This window comes from Coregonus clupeaformis, chromosome 34 (genome assembly GCF_020615455.1).
Source record: "Coregonus clupeaformis isolate EN_2021a chromosome 34, ASM2061545v1, whole genome shotgun sequence".
In the NCBI taxonomy this organism is placed as follows: Eukaryota; Metazoa; Chordata; class Actinopteri; order Salmoniformes; family Salmonidae; genus Coregonus; species Coregonus clupeaformis.
Genome location: NC_059225.1, coordinates 4,453,185 through 4,474,054, shown reverse-complemented (window position 1 = coordinate 4,474,054; position 20,870 = coordinate 4,453,185). Strand labels below are relative to the sequence as shown.

The 20,870-nt window shown below is 40.1% G+C and overlaps 1 protein-coding gene across 2 annotated transcripts in view; it reads left to right on the top strand.

Moving 5' to 3' along the window:
* Positions 1-1,073: 1,073 nt before the first annotated feature.
* The window catches only part of LOC121549657 (GTP-binding protein Rheb), a 33,552-nt gene continuing 13,755 nt past the window's right edge, over positions 1,074-20,870 (top strand). The window contains exons 1-6 of one of the 2 annotated variants that reach the window (XM_041861446.1): positions 1,074-1,324; positions 10,868-10,939; positions 12,752-12,819; positions 16,295-16,377; positions 18,736-18,792; positions 18,923-18,970. In XM_041861446.1, coding sequence (XP_041717380.1) covers positions 1,273-1,324; positions 10,868-10,939; positions 12,752-12,819; positions 16,295-16,377; positions 18,736-18,792; positions 18,923-18,970 — 380 coding nt within the window. In that variant the 5' untranslated portion in view covers positions 1,074-1,272. The remainder of the gene's footprint in view (positions 1,325-10,867; positions 10,940-12,751; positions 12,820-16,294; positions 16,378-18,735; positions 18,793-18,922; positions 18,971-20,870) is intronic. The other variant, XM_041861449.1, reaches the window with a different exon arrangement.

Here is a 20,870-nt window from a genome sequence, read left to right as displayed (position 1 = left end):
ATGGCCGGCAGGGATGTAGCTCAGTTGGTAGAGCATGGTGTTTGCAACGCCAAGGTTGTGGGTTTGATTCCCACGGGGGGCCAGTATAAAACATTTAAAAAATAATGTATGCACTCACTAACTGTAAGTCGCTCTGAATAAGAGCGTCTGCTAAATGACTAAAATGTTGATCTGATTGAATTTTGGTCATAAATGTTAGGTGCTATGAAATTTGCTTGTACATGTTAGGTGCTATGAAATTCAACTTGAGTGTCATTGAAATCTATACTGAAGAGTACTAGTAGTGAAGACCATACCCTTTGTACAATGGCAGAAATATATTGAGGCAAGAAACTACAAGACCCAGCATGCAGCATTATGTGACCTCACCAAACATTTCCTCATTTAACTCCACTGCCTCATTTGGATAATTATGGGAGATTCTCAATAGTCAGTCCTCTCCTCGCTGGTGGCGCTCTACCGTTTCAATTGAACATTGTATTCTGTAACAGTGAATGGAATCATATTGCTCATAATATGAAGTGAAGATACTGCAAGTCTCTAAGTCACCACAAGATGAGAGCAGAGGCCAGAACCTTTATAAACCCATTGTCAATTAACCCATGCAAGGTGAGATTTATGCGCTCATCTAGTCTCATCTGCTGCTGACTTTCTGATTGGAACTGCTTTGTTTCGAATTGCAAATTAATGTCAATGAATATGATACCTATATATTTCTAAAAAGGCCAATATGATGTGTGCCCGCAGAAGGATCTGCATATGTTCATACGCAGTAAAACCTCGATGCATTTAGTTGTGACACTCATAACACATCATGCGCGAGTAAAGTGTATTGACATTTATTCATTATATTCAGAATGAATCGTTTTTACATTACAGAAATTGCTGTCAGAGTGCCATCATAACGGAATCGATAGCAGATTCTCCAGTCGTAATCTTTGACAGCCAATGAATTGTGTGCTTGTAAAAACAGTGAATACACCTTAGCCAACCGCAGCTCAAGAAGAGGACAGAGACCCTCCTTTCTGCGTAAGCGCAACCAACCAACAGTGGGAATTCATGAATAATTCAGATAGTATTTCTTCGGGGAGTGAGGTATAGTATACAGATGCGCGATTACTTTTTCGCTAAATAGTTTTAAAAAACGAGCTAATTGCAGGTGCAATTCTGGTCCTTGTCGTTTTTAACATAGCATTTGAGACCTGTTCCCGTTTTTGATCAGTTGTGTAGGCCTTTTGTAAGTCGAAATTGATGTAGTGTCGCTGCTAAAAGATGCCGCAGCCGAAATCCCGAAAAATCGCCGTCCTGGGCTACAGATCCGTGGGTAAGTGTGCGCAATTTAGTCGTTTTCGGTGGTAGCGAGGTCTATTGTGCGGTTTCTATGTAGGCGAGCTCAATGACGATAGCTACACATACTACTGGCAAGATATCAACAGCATGCTCATATCGAGCGGCTACTACAACAATGTCTGCTGCCTGGTCAATTATTGCTGTTGAATCAGCCAGTCAGCTGAATGTCACTCAACTGGAAACTCACGACTCTAGAGATTTTGTTTAGCACTGTAGCAAAATATAGGGCTACCCTACTAGCCAGTGCTAGTAGGCCTACCACCGAATCTCAATCGATACGTTAGCTACATTTTCACGTTTTGTAGAATGGGAAGATGCATAGTCAGTGGCATGATGCATTATTCTCATCAATTGTATTTGAATAACTTAAATGTCAGTCTATAGTTAATTGCATTATGCACAGTACTTTAAATAATGTTTTATATTTTGTTACGTCAATGTTGTTAGATCAAAAAAGAGTGGTTATGCATGCCACTAACTAGCAAGACGGAGTTGATGCCACAGCAGGAGCGGTCCTGATGCTGGGACTTAGTACCCCAGCTAGCACATTTGGTTCCTTGAAATTGTGGAAACGTACGTTTTTGGTTTCCCATTGACTCTGGGAACGAAGACATTATTTTCCTGAACAGTAAACATGTTCTGAGAACAAAGTGAACATTTTGCCTGTTCAGGGAACCTTCATTTTTAGGTTGCAGGGATGTTCTGATAACGTTTTACTATGGTTCCCTGAAAGTTTTCCTGGGAGCTTTTATTAACGTTCTGAGAATGGAAATTATAGGTTATTTGGAGGTTTTTTAATAACTTCCTTTAAAACTTTCGCTGAATGTTTCAATAAGACTTTTAATAACACTGCTAGCTTAGTCTTTTGAACTCCAAGCAGATAGGACAAATGGAAATTAATTTGCTTAGGCATTCAAACACATTTATTTTTTATTGTAGCACGGCATCAGTGAGATTCAAACCAATGATATTCTGTTCTCTATCCATGGAATTAGTCCATTGAGCTACAAAGCCATGTTTTTTTTTACTCATACAAAGCTGTTCATTTTAGTTTATTCAAACACCCCATATCAAAGGAAACAAGCACTCATTAAAGTCAGGTGTGGCCAATTAGTGGGCACAGCCAACACACCTAAACACACTTTACAAGATAGAGGATAGAGAGAGTTTTGTTGACACTGAGAACGGAACGTTTTTCAATAACATTCTTAGAACCGTTCTTTGAATGTTACTAATGTTTTCTTGTGTTTTTTATGGAAAGGTTTCTAAATGTTCTGAGAACATGACTTAAAATAGAACCTTGAGGAAACCTGGTGGAAACGTTATGCTGAAGAATTGAGATTCCCAGCGTTGTTTCTTAACATTCTCTGAACTGTTTGAGAACATTCCCAAATTAAAACCAGTTGGAGAACATTCCTAGTCCTAGAACATTACCAACATTTTTATTAAATGTAATCATGTTTGAACTTTTGTTAGTTTCACTATGCAGAAATCGCTCTGCCATTTCCTGGTTGCTAAAACTCTTAATAGTTCTCCTAATTTCAGTTTATGTGACAAAATAAGCTAGTATAGTATAGAGAATCTTTGTACCATCTAAACCGCTGTGAAATATATTTTCCATAACCAAAAAGATTGTTGTTTCAGCTGTTTTAAACTGGTGTACAAAACCGAAAGTAAAAGACGCAAAAACAAAACTTAAGAATGGGAAGCATAGAAATAGCGCACATAGAACGGATCTACCACTTTTTAGACTTGCTTTCAAGTAGAATGATTGATCTATAACTCACATTTCTATGTGAATTTGGTCGGGTCATCCAAAAAGTTCCATATTGCCACTTTAAAGTAATAAAATACCAAGAACATAACGCTATTTTGTCAAGTTCCTTAAATGTGCTGAGAATGTTCCAAAGCTAAGCAACTATCCTGCACCATTCTCAGAACGTTGTGGGAAGGTTGTATGCAAAATAACCATAGGACAACCACGCTCTCACCAAGCTCTAAGAAACATGTGGTTCTTAGAACGTTATGTACTAGCTGGGATGTCACGACTCAGGAGAGTAGAAGCATTAATGTCAATGTGGCAGCTTTTTATGAAGGAATTTGGCCGGTTACATCAAATGACATTCCATATGCAAGTGAACAGTGTTGGAAAGGTTACCTGTCCAAAACTTTTATCATTAACTGTAACTTTTGAATTACCCAAACTCAGTACGTAATCTGATTACTTTCAGTTACTTCTGGATGACTTTCCCCTTAGGAGGCATTAGAAGAAGACTAAAAGGATCCATCAAACACATTTGGTGTGTCCTCATAGTGGTCTGACTTGTGTTCAGACTCACTCAGATGGAACAAACTTACATTTGCGCCTTTTTTCAATGCTGAATTTAATTTCATTGAGAAAACAGAAAGGTGTCAATGTATTTTTTTTCTCACAACATCTTTTCTGAATTTAAAGCAGTCCAAGAAGTAATCATCTAGTTTTTCAAAAGCAGCCTATCTGTAATCTGATTTATTTATTTTTTTGCTGGTAATGTAACTGATTAGTTCTTTTTTTGGTAATCAGATTACATATAATCAGTTACTCCCCAACCCTGCTAGTGAAGTGACATCCCTGTAAATTAAAACCAGTAATTGCGTGCTGGCCTAATTCAATGACTTATATTGTGTGATGTGAATGGGCTTTTTTTTACATTGAAAGATCATTTGAATGGAGCATCGGATAGGATGGGATAAAATAGGATAGGATTGCTCAGCTTACAGTGGGGAAAAAAAGTATTTAGTCAGCCACCAATTGTGCAAGTTCTCCCACTTAAAAAGATGAGAGAGGCCTGTAATTTTCATCATAGGTACACATCAACTATGACAGACAAAATGAGGGAAAAATATCCAGAAAATCACATTGTAGGATTTTTAATGAATTTATTTGCAAATTATGGTGGAAAATAAGTATTTGGTCAATATCAAAAGTTTCTCAATACTTTGTTATATACCCTTTGTTGGCAATGAAACAGGTCAAACGTTTTCTGTAAGTCTTCACAAGGTTTTCACACTGTTGCTGGTATTTTGGCCCATTCCTCCATGCAGATCTCCTCTAGAGCAGTGATGTTTTGGGGCTGTCGCTGGGCAACACGGACTTTCAACTCCCTCCAAAGATTTTCTATGGGGTTAAGATCTGGAGACTGGCTAGGCCACTCCAGGACCTTGAAATGCTTCTTACGAAGCCACTCCTTCGTTGCCCGGGCGGTGTGTTTGGGATCATTGTCATGCTGAAAGACCCAGCCACGTTTCATCTTCAATTCCCTTGCTGATGGAAGGAGGTTTTCACTCAAAATCTCACGATACATGGCCCCATTCATTCTTTCCATTACACGGATCAGTCGTCCTGGTCCCATTGCAGAAAAACAGCCCCGAAGCATGATGTTTCCACCCCCATGCTTCACAGTAGGTATGGTGTATTTGAGTCCCTGGCGGCGTAGTGTGTTACTGATGGTAGGCTTTGTTACTTTGGTCCCAGCTCTCTGCAGGTCATTCACTAGGTCCCCCCGTGTGGTTCTGCGATTTTTGCTCACCGTTCTTGTGATCATTTTGACCCCACGGGGTGAGATCTTGCATGGAGCCCCAGATCGAGGGAGATTATCAGTGGTCTTTTATGTCTTCCATTTCCTAATAATTGCTCCCACAGTTGATTTCTTCAAACCAAGCTGCTTACCTATTGCAGATTCAGTCTTCCCAGCCTGGTGCAGGTCTACAATTTTGTTTCTGGTGTCCTTTGACAGCTCTTTGGTCTTGGCCATAGTGGAGTTTGGAGTGTGACTGTTTGAGGTTGTGGACAGGTGTATTTTATACTGATAACAAGTTCAAACAGGTGCCATTAATACAGGTAACGAGTGGAGGACAGAGGAGCCTCTTAAAGAAGAAGTTACAGGTCTGTGAGAGCCAGAATTCTTGCTTGTTTGTAGGTGACCAAATACTTATTTTCCACCATAATTTGCAAATAAATTCATTAAAAATCCTACAATGTGATTTTCTGGAGAAATTTTTTCTCAATTTGTCTGTCATAGTTGACATGTACCTATGATGAAAATTACAGGCCTTTCTCATCTTTTTAAGTGGGAGAACTTGCACAATTGGTGGCTGACTAAATACTTTTTTCCCCCACTGTAAATGTAGTCTTTAGTAGCCTACTTGCGCTTAGATATTTTGCTCAGACATATTAAGCCTTAGTCTAACCTGTAGATTCAGCATTAGCCTATGATGTGACAGAATTGTATCTTATCGTATTTGTTGCAAAATCACACTACTCAGGATGCCTCAATATCATTTCAACCAAAGTGAAGATGGCTGATATTACTATGGGCAAACTGACGTCATACCTGCACAGGCTTATTTGTATGTCATGAGCCATTGTGTATGGACTGGGATGACACACACACACACACACAAACACAGTGTGTGTAAAGATTGCTGGTAGCCCAGTGCAGAGGGCATGCAAACATTGCATCACGTCACACTTGACTTGGCCTCGCTCTGCCTCTTGGGAGCTGGGTCTGTGGAACGTGAAAGCTGTTGTGTTCTCCTCCATGAAGACATACTGGAGATCCTGGCTTTCCACACCACCACCAGACATTAGTTGAATCCCAATGTGAGGGGAATCAGGTTAGTTACAACCAGGGTTGAAGTGAAAACTTACAGGAGGGTAGCTCTCCAGAAACAGGGTTGGAGAGCCCTGGCTTAGACACTAGTGATGCGCAGGTCAGCAGTTTGTGCACCCACCCGCATTTGCTAATAACCCATCCGCAACCGCCCGGCTACTGTATATGTTGTAAAGTGAAAATCTGAGACCCGCCCTGCACCTGACCCTAACCCACAAATATAGAAAATGCGCTGTACAGTCAGAGATGGCGGAACTACTTTTTGATGGGCCTATGTTTCTGCTTATTATTTCTGACACTTTGGCTGTTAGACAACTTGTCTATAATTAGATGCATGCAGTTGCCCCAGAAGACTAAATAAACCCTTGTTCATCAGAATAATGTCATAAATAAATAGAATGAAGGCTTCAATCTAGTTGACACTGGTCAAGTTTTATCTCTTTCCTCTTTCATATCTGCTTCTCTCATCCAGCAAATAAGTTTAGGGATCGGGCCCACCGGAGAAAAAATTCAATAACAAAAATAAATAAATGGAAGATTTTAAGTAGTACTTTAAAGTATTTTCACTTAAGTGCAGTTTAACCGGTTTTAAGGAAATGAAAAGCTGTTAAAACGACCCTACATGTTTTTGATAAGATTTCAGTTTGGCTTGGATGCATATTTTATGTGGTTGAAATACTATCAGCTTTTAAGATGCTGATAAAGATAGCACCTTTGCAGACGGTCCCTAACTGCACATTCAATCTCTCAAAATGCTGAAATAAATAAATCATATTTCTCCACTCCTGTTCCCGAGTCAAAATGTACATTTGGTGTATCAATTTACTGCAAGAAATGCTGAATTCTGCAGGAGTTAATATTTAATTAGGTTATGTAAGAGGTTATAGACCTATAGTCAGTGTCCAGATTTCAGTTAGGCTGCTATTCCATTTAACCCATTTGAACAGTACAGTTCCCCTTGACGTGCCATTTTGAAGTTCCTGTCTTGTGACTGTCGTATTTGGATAGCGCCTCATCCTCTTTTACCACTTCACCAAATCTTTCCCAAACATTAGACCACTGTTATGGCCCTCCCTTCTCTTTATTTTAAACTCTCCATTTCGCAGCTTTTCTCTTATTGAATTAAACTCTGAAATGGTCCTTTTTGCCTCAGTGGATCGAAGTGAACTTTTTCCGCCCGTTCCCAAAAGCATTTGGCAGTTGGCTTGTATCTGGCACGCTACAGTAAGACCCTAAAGCTTAGGCTACACGCTAACGCCAGATAAAAAGAATGAAAGAAAAACCTCAATGTATATAGCCTATAGATATGAATTGCACAAGAATGATACATTTATGGATTTTTTAAAATATATTGTTTTCTCTTTATTCAACCTGCGGATATAACCACGGGGACCGCACATCACTATTAGACACGTCATCTCGGTGTTAATGTCAGAGGTTGAGCACTTGACATGATAGTCTCAAAACTATTTTCTGAATTTGGTCCACAAGGAGCAGTGGATATGCTGTGGATATTTTATTTATATGTATTTGGAGATTTTGAGGCTTCACATCATTTTGGTATTACAGTCAGGGTTTGGACCTGGACTAGATGTCACAGCCTCCAGTCATTATACCAACCTCACAGCTTGGTTCACAAAGAACATGGAACAATGTTGGACCACAAAGCAAAGCTAATCAAACTTTAATCATATCTTTCTGCCATTGCCATACATATGTACACCACAGGTGTAGTAAAATCCCTGTTGCAAAACCATAGCAATACACTATAGGCCTTTCCATTAGTTTGGTTCATTCACAAGACAAGTCCAAGAAAATCAAGACCATAGACTACACAGTATAAGGATTAAATGTTCAGCCTGTCATTTCCAGTGTTCACATAAATTCGAAAGACAATTGAAGATGTTTTTTCAGCCTTCCTACTATAATATGCTGCTTGTGTTGTATTGTATACTAAAGGCTCAAAAGGACACCCGCTGTGCGTTACAGCGACTCATACATAGCAAAGCTGTTAATTGGCATGTCTCCAGTCTTTGTAATAGAGTCATGCTGAATCTTTAAATATGTCCTGTGTTCATATGCTTTGGCTCGTACCTCATTAAAGCCAATGCACTGAGGAGGAAATCGGTTTGTACAGCGCCATGGAATACACTACTCCTTCCTTTTTCTCCACACATTGTGTCAGGTCACTGCATGATCTGCATCTGGGCATTGTTTTGAGGTTGCGTACAGGGTCACGTACAGTCACAGAGAGAACTCTATGTTCAGATGTTTCTATCGCAGGGGCCATGTATAACTCAAAGGATGCATGTGTTCTCATCAAACTTAAAATGCTGCCAGGTTTGAAACCTGGTTAGAATGATGTACATGCCCCATGTATTTCCAATGTGTTGTCAGCAAACCAAACTGAAAACTGGTGTGAAACCGGGTTAAAATGATGTAGGCCAGGGTTGCCCAACTGGCAGCCTGCGGGCCCAATTTGGCATGTGGGTGGTTTTATTTGGACCCCCAAGTTGTCTGAGCAAAGTGGGTAATTTTTTTTATTGTTGGGATTTTGAATGACCACAGAGAGTCACGACACTCGTTTTAACGTCCCATCTGAAAGACGGTACCCTACGCAGGGAAATGTCTCCAAATGTAATCAAGGTTTGAAATGATTATGTTTTAGTCAAATATTATATCTGTTTGGGCTTCTTGCGGTCAAGTTGCAGTCTACTTTTTTTTTTTTATTATGTTCGGGCCCCCTGACCATCCACTCAGGAACAAATTGGCCCGCGGCTGAATCTAGTTGATGACCCCTGATGTAGGCTATTTCCAATATGTGTTCATCAGACCAGGCTGAGCATTTGGTTTGAAACTGGGTCAGAATTGTGTACATTCTTAATTCGTTTTTGGGGGTATCTGTACTTTACTTTGCTATTTATATTTTTGACAACTTTTATTTCACTACATTCCTAAAGAAAATAAATTTACTCCATACATTTTCCCTGACACCCAAAAGTACTCGTTATATTTTAAATGCTTAGCAGGACAGGAAAATGGTCCAATTCACACACTTATCAAGAGAACATCCCTGGTCATCCCTACTGCCTCTGATCTGGCGGACTCACTAAACACAAATGGTTCATTTGTAAATGATGTCTGAGTGTTGGAGTGTGCCCCTGGCTATCCGTTAATGAAAATTGTGCCATCTGTTTCGCTTAAAGCTACAATATGTAACTTTTTGCGTGATCCGACCAAATGTACATAGAAATGTGAGTTATAGATATTTAATTCCTGTTGAAAGGAAGTCTAAGAAGCGGTAGATCTGTTCTATGTGCGATATTTCTATGCTTCCCGTTCGTTTTTGCGTCTTTTACTTTCGGTTTTGTACACCAGCTTCAAACAGCTGAATATACATGGTTCTCTACACAATGACTGCTTATTTTTTCACATAAACTGAAATTAGAATTTTAGCAACCAGGAAATGGCGGAGCAATTTCTGCATAATGCATTTTTCATATAAGGAATTTGAAATTATTTATACTTTTAATACTTAAGTATCTTTAAAACCAAATACTTGTAGACTTTTACTCAAGTAGTATTTTACTGGGTGACTTTCACTTTTACTTGAGTCATTTTCTATTAAGGTATCTTTACTTTCACTGAAGTATGATGATTGGGTACTTTTTCTAGCACTGATTCTCAATGCATTTCCAATGTGTGTACCTCAAACCCAACTGAAACCTGGTTTGAATCGGGGTTAGAATGATTTACAATTAGCATGCACTTCTAATGCATCTTCATCAAATAGAAAATTGTGTTGAAACCGGGTTGGAATTATGTGCATTCTACATGTATTTCCAATGGGTTTTCCTCAAACCTAAACTGAAACCATGTTAGAATGGTGTACATTTCCTACACGTTGTGTAGCTAACAGTTTGACTATCCTTCGCTGAAAGAGCCCAACATACTCCATGTGGAATCCACAAAGAATCTGAAAGCATTTCAAATAATGTAGCCTATTTTATATTAATCTCAATCAACTGCCGGTGTGTGTCTCTGGAGTTTCGCCACCCGAGGATACAAGATAGTTAGTTTTGGACTGGGAGGTGATCATTCAGCATTGGTGCGAGACTAGTGGAGCATTGAAAATGGGAGCGAGCTGCTCCTTCATTCTGACGCTCCACTCCTCCCGGCTTTTCCCACAGAGCGAGAGAGTTCACGTCTCTCCAACCGTGGATGGGCGCGCTCCACTCTCCGTTGTTATAACAACAGGCTGCGGGACATATATCACGGCTGTATAGGAGCGTTTAGATAGATACAGGCCTCTGTAGTAAGGCTCTGTGGTAATAGAACGCAAACACTAGTGGAGATATCTAATGATAGTAGGCCTATACCATAAAATAATATCCTATGTGTTGCGCTACTGCTAGAGGTAAAAAAACGTGGTTTGTGAATGCAGCAAGAATCCCTTATATTGATTTGAAGAGTTATTTTTATTGAATAAAGTCCACTTTCTGTTTTCTACCTGAGTGAATACCGCAAATGTAGGAATGTTAGAAGGTTGCTCTTCTGGCACATCGATATTATGGAATTGTCTAAAAGGCCAGAAATAGGAGCCTGGTACCAATTTTAACTGCATTTGAGCTATGCTCTGTCTCTTGAATATTGCCAGCCTAATGTGATGGGGAAATAGCATGCATTGTGTTTTCTAAAGATAAAACCCAGACTCAGCATTTTGGCATTTAGCAGAATCGGAACAAACCATGTGTTCACACAAGGAAGGCAGAGTATTTGGCCTTTTCCTAGTATGCTGATGAACTACAACATTTGTTAATCAAACGACATCGATCAGCAAAGACTCTCCATTTTCTCCTTTTCAGGGAAATCCTCCTTGACAATACAGTTTGTGGAAGGCCAGTTTGTCGACTCATATGACCCAACCATTGAAAACAGTAAGTGTGTGTGTGTGTGTGTGTGATGTCATCACCGCCCCCCCTCCAGGTTTCTGAGTTCTGGATCACAGACAAGTGCATGTCTCTAGGCTCCTCATTCATGGTGAATTTCACACAACGCTGACTTGGCAGCCTTAATTATTTATTTGCACCAGAGAAAACAATTGATAGACGACAATACAGATAAAAACATATTTTTTTAAAGCGGTGTGCAGGTGTGGTTGGAAGCCCAAGGGCTTATATGAAAACCACACCACAAAACAACAATATACAATATAGAAGTACACGCTATTAGAAAGGACACCCATGTACACACTTGTTTGCTCACACACACACTCTCTTTCTCTCTCTCTCAGATAGGCACATTTTTATTAATTGGTTGTGTTGTTGGACTCTGTCTCATCGCCACTGCAGACCATTTGCATAGAGAGCCAGGGCAGCTTTTCTGATGTTTGTGAATAAACAGTCATTTTAACAAAAGGTAGTGTTCTACCTCGCTCATTTCATCTCAAAGTTTACACAGTATCTGATAGGTAGACACTCACACCAATAACACAAACACAGTCTCTCATAGGTAGACACTCACACCAATAATATGTAACTCTGTGTTGTTTTTATTGCACTACTTTGCTTTATCTTGGCCAGGTCGCAGTTGTAAATGAGAACCTGTTCTCAACTGGCTTACCTGGTTAAATAAAGGTGAAATAAAATAAAAAATAAAAAAAATAACACAAACACACTCTCTCATAGGTAGACACTCACACCAATAACACAAACACAGTCTCTCATAGGTAGACACTCACACCAATAACACAAACGTATTCACACACACGCTTTAGTCATGCATACACACACACATACACAATACACACAATACACATTGTTGGTATGGCATTGCTCCCTTTGTTAGCACGGAGCACACAGCTTAGGTTTAATGCATGGTACAGTAGCTGAACACTCCTAGGGTAGGCTAGACTGTGAGTGTGTGTTGCTGCCTACTGTATCTACAGTGTTTAAGGCTTGGGGAGCTTCCATCAATGCAGCCTCCAGTGAATGGAACGTCTAGTTATTTTTAGCCAGCCAGGGCTTATTGTTTTCTGAATGAAACGCTTGATCGGCCTCGGCAGCCCAGGAATGTAGAATGCTTACCATTTATAAATTGTGCTGGCTTCCATTGTACAAACATGATTCTACTATACTACAGTAACGATGTGGATGTGGCTGTCTGGCAGACAGGGAAGTTCAGTTCCAGTCACCCAGGGTCACAGCCCAATCAGAATCTGTCTCAGTCCTGCCTGTTCTAGTTGATTAAATACATCACTTTCCTGTGTCATGATCTCAGCGCCACATGAAAATGTTGCCCTACTTGTCTCTCTGCTTCACCATGATTTGTCATGGGCTCATCAAAGCAATGTGGATAAATGGCCTTCTTAATTCTAATGAATGAGGCGTTCTTTGTCTCTATTTGTCTTGCCAATTCTAGCTCAGTCCCAGAAATGTGTGATTTTCTTTTAGAATACCTCTGACAGAACTGTAGGTGGGTAGAATCACTTATGAACTCCAAGGCTGCGTTTACACAGGCAGCCCAATTCTGATCTTTTCCCTGATTATTGGCGAAAGAGCTGATCTGATTGGTCAAAAGACAGATTAGTGGAAAAAAAGATCAGAATTAGACTGCCTGTGTAAACACAGCTTTAGTACTTTATTTGTCTTCCTTCCTGTCTCTCTCTCTCTGTCTCTCTCTGTCCCTCTCTCTCTCCCTCTCTCTCTCTCTCTCTCTCTCTCTCTCTCTCTCTCCCTCCCTCTCCTCAGCGTTTACAAAGATGATCACAGTGAATGGTCAGGAGTACCACCTGCAGTTGGTGGACACAGCTGGACAGGTGAGTCCCTCTTACCAGTGGAGAGACTACTCACACATCAGAATGTTGTGGTCAGACTGCCAGTGGGCCACTCTGTGAGATCTAACATAAATTATTTTTAATACCAGGTGTAGATTAGACCAGGTGTAGAGTAGATTAGACCAGGTGTAGATTAGACCAGTTGTAGATTTGACCAGGTGTAGTGTAGAGTAGACCAGGTGATATAACATCTTTTGATACAGGATTTGTTAATGTCTGTAAACTCATGAGCTGTATGTGGGAGAGAGGGCAAGGACACGCCATGTGTTATTGAGGTCACTGATGGAGTGACAGAAGGTCGGCGTGCCAAGATAGATTGGGGGCCACTGGTGCTAATCTTAGGAGGGGTATGTGATGGAATGGCCTGGCTAGGGTGCCACACGATACCGCGTATGGGAATCCTATTGTAGGAGATGAGTGACACTCAATAATGTTTGGCAACTGTTGGATAGAAGTAGCGCGGAGAGCATTATATAAACTGAGTGATTTTCTATGGAAGTCATTCGGATGACAAGGGGCTATGCCCGTACCGCTTGTCATTGAATCCAGTACTGTAACCATTAAATAACAATGAATCAACTCTCCATCTAAGTGGTCGACTACTCTCTTACATCCTGTACGAGATACCAGAGAAACTCGTCATAACACCAGGTGTAGAGTAGACCAGGTGTAGTGTATATTAGACCAGGTGTAGTGTAGATTAGACCAGGTGTAGTGTATATTAGACCAGGTGTAGTGTAGATTAGACCAGGTGTAGATTAGACCAGGTGTAGTGTAGATTAGACCAGGTGTAGTGTAGATTAGACCAGGTGTAGTGTATATTAGACCAGGTGTAGTGTAGATTAGACCAGGTGTAGTGTATATTTGAGCAGGTGTAGATTAGACAAGGTGTAGATTAGACCAGGTGTAGATTAGACCAGGTGTAATGTAGATTAGACCAGGTGTAGATTAGACCAGTTGTGGTGTAGTGTAGATTAGACCAGGTGTAGGTTAGACCAGGTGTAGTGTAGATTAGACCAGGTGTAGATTAGACCAGGTGTAATGTAGATTAGACCAGGTCTAGTGTAGATTGGTCTAATCTGTTTGGACACATGTACTCATTCCAGGGTTTTTCTTTATTTTTACTATTTTCTACATTGTAGAATAATAGTGAAAACATCAAAACTATGAAAGAACACATATAGAATCATGTAGTAACCAAAAAAGTGTTAAACAAATCAAAATATATATATTTTTTGAGATTCTTCAAATAGCCACCCTTTGCCTTGATGACAGATTTGCACAGTCTTGGCAGTCTCTCAACCAGCTTCACCTAGAATGCTTTTCCAACAGTCTTGAAGGAGTTCCCACATATGCTGAGCACTTGTTGGCTGCTTCACTCTGCGGTCCGACTCATCCCAAACCATCTCAATTGGGTTGGGGGATTGTGGAGGCCAGGTCATCTGATGCAGTACTCCATCAATCTCCTTCTTGGTAAAATAGCCCTTACACAGCCTAATGAAAAACAAATTATAGTCCCACTAAGCCCAAACCAGATGGGATGGTGTATGGCTGCAGAATGCTGTGGTAGCCATGCTGGTTAAGTGTGCCTTGAATTCTAAATAAATCACTGACAGTGTCACCAGCAAAGCACCCCCACACCATCACACCTCCTCCTCCATGCTTTACGGTGGAAAATACACATGCAGAGATAATCCGTTCACCCACACCGCGTCTCACAAAGCCACGGCGGTTGGAACCAAAAATCTCCAATTTGGACTCCAGACCAAAGGACAAATTTCCACCGGTCTAATGTCCATTGCTCGTGTTTCTTGGCCCAAGCAGGTTTCTTCTTCTTATTGGTGTCCTTTAGTAGTGGTTTCTTTGCAGCAATTCAATCATGAAGGCCTGATTCACACAGTCTCCTCTGAACAGTTGATGTTAAGATGTGTCTGTTACTTGAACTCTGTGAAGCATTTATTTGGGCTGCAATTTCTGAGGCTGGTAACTCTAATGAACTTATCCTCTGCAGCAGAGGTAACTCTGGGTCTTCCATTCCTGTGGCGGTCCTCATGAGAGCCAGTTCCATCATAGCGCTTGATGGTTTTTGCGACTGCACTTGAAGAAACTTTCAAAGTTCTTGAAATGTTCCGTATTGACTGACCTTCATGTCTTAAAGTAATGATGGACTGTTGTTTCTCTTTGCTGATTTGAGCTGTTCTTGCCATATGGACTTGGTCTTTTACCAAATAAGGCTATCTTCTCTATACCCCCCTACCTTGTCACAACACAACTGAGTGGCTCAAACGCATTAAGAAGGAAAGAAATTCCACACATTAACTTTTAAGAAGGCACACCTGTTAATTGAAATGGATTCCAGGTGACTACCTCATGAAGCTTTTTGAGAGAATGCCAAGAGTGTGAAAAGCTTTCATCAAGGCAAAGGGTGGCTATTAAAGTAATCCTTCTACACCACCCTACCCCACCCCCACAAAAAGAAAGAAAAAAAAAATTTGTGAACAAAAATTATAAAAATAACTACAAATATAATTAAAAAAATACAATAAAATAAACAGAGGGAAAAAACGTTATATATATATATATATATATAAAAAGAAAAGTAAAAATATACTCTAAAAAAATAAATAATACAATTTAGAAAAATATATGAAAAAATATAAGAAATAAAAATAAAAAAACAAAGAAAAATTTAAAATAAAATAAAAAATAAGATTTGTAAAGTGGTTGTCCCACTGGCTATCATAAGGTGAATGCACCAATTTGTAAGTCGCTCTGGATAAGAGCGTCTGCTAAATGACGTAAATGTAAATGTAATATTTGAAGAATCTCAAATATTAAATATATTTTGATTTGTTGAACACTTTTTTGGTTACTACATGATTCCATATGTGTTATTTCATAGTTCTGATGTCTTCACTATTATTCTACAATGTAGAAAATAGTAAATAATTAAGAAAAACCCTTCAATGAGTAGGTGTGTCCAAACTTTTGACTGGTACTGTAGATTAGATCAGGTGTAGTGTAGATTAGATCAGGTGTAGTGTAGATTAGACCAGGTGTAGTGTAGATTAGACCAGGTGTAGTGTAGATTAGACCAGGTGTAGTGTAGATTAGACCAGGTGTTGTGTAGATTAGACCAGGTGTTGTGTAGATTAGACCAGGTGTAGGTTAGATTAGACCAGGTGTTGTGTAGATTAGATCAGGTGTAGTGTAGATTAGATCAGGTGTAGTGTAGATTAGATTTGAGCAGGTGTAGATTAGACCAGGTGTAGTGTAGATTAGACCAGCTGTAGATTAGACCAGGTGCAGTGTAGATTAGATCTCCTTTGACATCCTTATTCAGCCTCATTCCACATACAGTAGCTACATTTCCTCATTTTTCCCATCATGGAATATAAATTCTATCACTCTGATGTTTGACGAATCCCTCAACAAAAGGCCATTTTCTCTCTGGCAGGATGAATACTCAATTTTCCCACAGACCTACTCCATAGACATCAACGGCTACATCTTGGTGTATTCTGTCACATCTAATAAAAGGTAGGTAGCTCCGCTCGTCCTCTCCTTCACACTGCTGCTAAAGCTTTGTTGCTGCTAAATTATCCCACGTGGATTCATCCCTGAGAGATCTCGTCGCTGAAGGTTTCTCTGAATCTATCTAGTATTTCTCTAGTAAAAGGCATGAATAAACCATTGAAGCTATTATTATTCAAAGTGAGCTTGAACACCTGCCAAATCAATGCGTTCTCAATGAAAATCTCATTATTTTGTGCCTCTGCTGGTTTGAAATTAAAGATCTGGTCACGTTTGAAGGGGAAGACGTGAAGTAGGTGATTTTGGTGAATATTAAATGACAAATAGTGCCTTTTGATCTTTATATTTCTATCTGTATGCTATTATATTGAACAGGGCTTCTGTACGTTGCAGTATAAGAGGTATTCATACTTAGCTAAAATATATGAATCAGAGATTGTTGTTTCTAGCTTGTGTGTGTGTGTGTGTGCACATGTGTTCTAACTTGCCTCCATATCAGCTGGAGATGAAATCAAATCATTCCATCGATCTCTCCTCCCCTACCTCTTCTTTCTTAACCACACCATCTCTCCTCTCCTCTCCTCTCTCTCTCTCTCTATCCTACTCTCTTTCCTCACTCCATCCATCACTCAATTACACACTCTCTCTCTCTCTCTCTCTCTATCCTACTCTCTTTCCTCACTCCATCCATCACTCAATTACACTCTCTCTCTCTCTCTCTATGTCTCTCTCTCTCTGTGTCTCTCTGTCTGTCTGTCTGTCTGTCTGTCTGTCTGTATCTCTGTATCTCTGTATCTGTCTCTCTCTCTCTCTCTCTCTCTGTCTCTCTCTGTGTGTGTGCAGGCTTCTTACGCTCACCGTTAATACGAGAATGAAAAAGTGCAGAAGCTCTCCTGGCTGCAGAGATTTGATCCAAATTAATTAAAGTAGATTTGTATTTAATCAGGAAAAGCCCATTAAGACCCAGAGTCTCTTTTTCAAGGGAGACCTGATCACTGGACTGATATATCTTCTCTCCTGAAATGCCCATGCCATTTCTAGACAATAATGTCAACAGGATTCATACTGTAGCAAACTATTTGTCCTGTGTAAGCCTATGGTACTGTAGCCTAGGCTTGTGCGCGTGTGTGTGTGTGTGTGTGTGTGTGTGTGTGTGTGTGTGCCCCTGAGACTTATGTTAGATGCCTTGGGAGCGGGCCTAGGGAGACTTTCCCTGGAGAAATCTGTTGTTAATGTCCCCATTGATTTACATGCATTTCTACTGACCAGACTGGGGCTCAACGTTCGTAAATTATATTGAGTCTCAAACCCTGCATCAGAAAAAAAACTGATGCATCTGGTTTTCAGAGGAAATAGAAAGAGAGCCTGTGACGTGACTTCCTCTTTTGGACGTTAACAAGACGACACTCCATCTTAACTCCTCCTCTACATTTACTGGATTGGTTCAACAGTGCAGAAGAGAACCTCCCCCGACAGTTTTTTTTTTTCTCGCAGGACCAGAAAGAAAGATTCGCCACTAAGGCATTTATTTTACGCCTGCCAAGTTAGGTTAGGTTGAGTTATATAGGCCTCTACAGTAGCCTATGACACTGATGGAACAACATTCCTCAACTGGATGTTGGAAAGACATCTAACAAGCAAACGGAAAAAGCACATTGTTAAGTACAGTAGTATTGATGGTTCTTCTCATCTGAGGAAAGCTTTGATACGTAAAGTAGCCTACGTCGTATCGATTCAAGCAATGGGTCAACCGCAACCGTCCTCGTTGTTGAACGCATCCCTGATTTATCTCAGTCTGGTCATTAGGCAACGTTTGTTAATGTAATCATGGTAGATCACACCTCCCATCAGCCCGCTCCACATCCATGACAATGTAACACATTTAATGAGCAAATTATTATCTTTCGATAAGGCCTCTATTAAAAATCAATGTAGATAATACAAGGCGAGACAAGGCCGTGGTTAATTTATTGTTCTTATCGTTATTGTGAAGATGTGGATGGATCAGCATCCACTTAGCTCTCAGGTGGTGTTACTGCTTATTCCCACACACACTGGAGGTGCCGGGGACGGAGAATGCAGCCATTTAATATGCTGGACACTGCATGCGACAAATATAGCATGATCCGACCTAGAAAATGTCAAGCTTTACACCCATTTTAAGAATGCATTTAAGTACAAGTAAGCATTTTTAAACACATTTCTAGGCCCAATTTTTAAGTATTCAACTGTATAACTTTTGGAAGATGATTTTTTGAGAATTGATGGAATAATGTTGTGTTGATTCTGGCCTTGTGAACAGTAGAGTAGGAATTTTGTTTGATAATAAAGGATTGAATTACCTTTTTTTGTTTTCTTTTGTAGTTTTGAAGTAATAAAAGTTATCCACGAAAAATTATTGGATATGGTGGGTAAAGTACAGTAAGTACACTATTCTTCCATCTGGAAACGTTTCAATATATACATACATATACATATATATACATATATACATATATACAGTGTTTCACTGATTCATTTGACTGACAGGACTTTTTTTTGTCTTCTGCAGAGTACCCATCATGTTGGTGGGGAATAAGAAAGATCTACACATGGAACGGTATGACACACACACACACACACACATATACACACACAGCTAGTCTTCCCAGAGGAACCAGACATGTCTTTACGTCTTCTGAAATTAGATTTAATGTTCTAACTGTCTGTCGTTATGTTTGTATGATTCCGTGGAGACCTGTTCACAGGACCGAATGGAGAGAAAGTATATTGCTTCAGCAGAGGGTGGAGGGCTGGAATAAACCTTTACGACTTGATCTCCTCTAGTTTTATGGGCCTGTCATATAAGGCTCCACATCTTACATCTTTTTTTTTGCAGGGAGGGAGAAATCGCAACAAGCTCTGTCTCACTGCAGAATTAGACGTTCATCCACATTCTCCAAATGTCACATTTTTGTTTCTCCTGCTGCTCTGTATCGTTCCATTTCTCCAAACGTCAAATCTAGAAGTTAAGGGTGAAGTTTAGGCTGAATGGTTAAGGTAAGGTTTAAGGTTTGGGATAGGGTTCATTTTTAAAATTAAAAACCAGTATCCACGACTGGGATCGAACACGCAACTTTCTGATCCAGAGTAATGGGATTACACTTATCCACAACCCTCGTCCACAACGCCCTAGCAAAACCCGGCCTACCTGCCCCTAGTGGCCGGTTTTGAAGGCATTTCCCGACGTCCTCAGGACATGGATAGATGTCAAATTTTGCCGTCAATCTTGAACAATCTCCCTGGAAATCCATCTCCCACTCAAAATGCCATTCCCTGGCTGTCTTTACTCCACTACACTAGATACTGGCCTGTTGGGACCTTGACACTAGCTGGGAAACAGTGGTCCAGTCTGATCTCAGCTGTCTTTGCCTCAGGCTCTGTTTTGGAGAAGGCAGGGTCGAGTCAGTCTGCTGCGTGCCTGGGTCAGTCAGTTAGTTAGTTAGGCCTAATTCCTAACTTGAGAATGTAGCAAGTATGGGAGGAAAGTGGAGTGGTGGTGGTTATAGGAAGACAGTGGTAGTGGTGGTGGTTATAGAAAGACAGTGGAATAGTAGGAGTGATTATAGGAAGACAGTGGAATAGTAGTAGTGGTTATAGGAAGACAGTGGAATAGTAGGAGTGGTTATAGGAAAACAGTGGAATAGTAGTAGTGGTTATAGGAAGACAGTGGAATAGTAGGAGTGGTTATAGGAAAACAGTGGAATAGTAGTGGTTATAGGAAGACAGTGGAATAGTAGGAGTGGTTATAGGAAGACAGTGGAATAGTAGTAGTGGTTATAGGAAGACAGTGGAATAGTAGGAGTGGTTATAGGAAAACAGTGGAATAGTAGTAGTGGTTATAGGAAGACAGTGGAATAGTAGTAGTGGTTATAGGAAAACAGTGGAATAGTAGTAGTGGTTATAGGAAGACAGTGGAATAGTAGTAGTGGTTATAGGAAGACAGTGGAATAGTAGGAGTGGTTATAGGAAAACAGTGGAATAGTAGGAGTGGTTATAGGAAGACAGTGGAATAGTAGTAGTGGTTATAGGAAGACAGTGGAATAGTAGTAGTAGTAGTAGCAGTAGTAGTAGTGGTTATAGGAAGAAAGTGGAATAGTAGTAGTGGTTATAGGAAGGCAGTGGAATAGTAGTAGTGGTGGTTATAAGAAGACAGTGGAATATTAGTAGTGTTTATAGGAAGACAGTGGAATAGTGGTGGTTATAAGAAGACAGTGGAATAGTAGTAGTGTTTATAGGAAGACAGTGGAATAGTAGTAGTAGTGGTTATAAGAAGACAGTGGAATAGTAGTAGTGTTTATAGGAAGACAGTGGAATAGTAGTAGTGGTTATAGGAAGACAGTGGAATAGTAGTAGTGGTTATAGGAAGACAGTGGAATAGTAGTAGTGGTTATAGGAAGACAGTGGAATAGTAGTAGTAGTAGTAGTAGTGGTTATAGGAAGACAGTGGAATAGTAGTA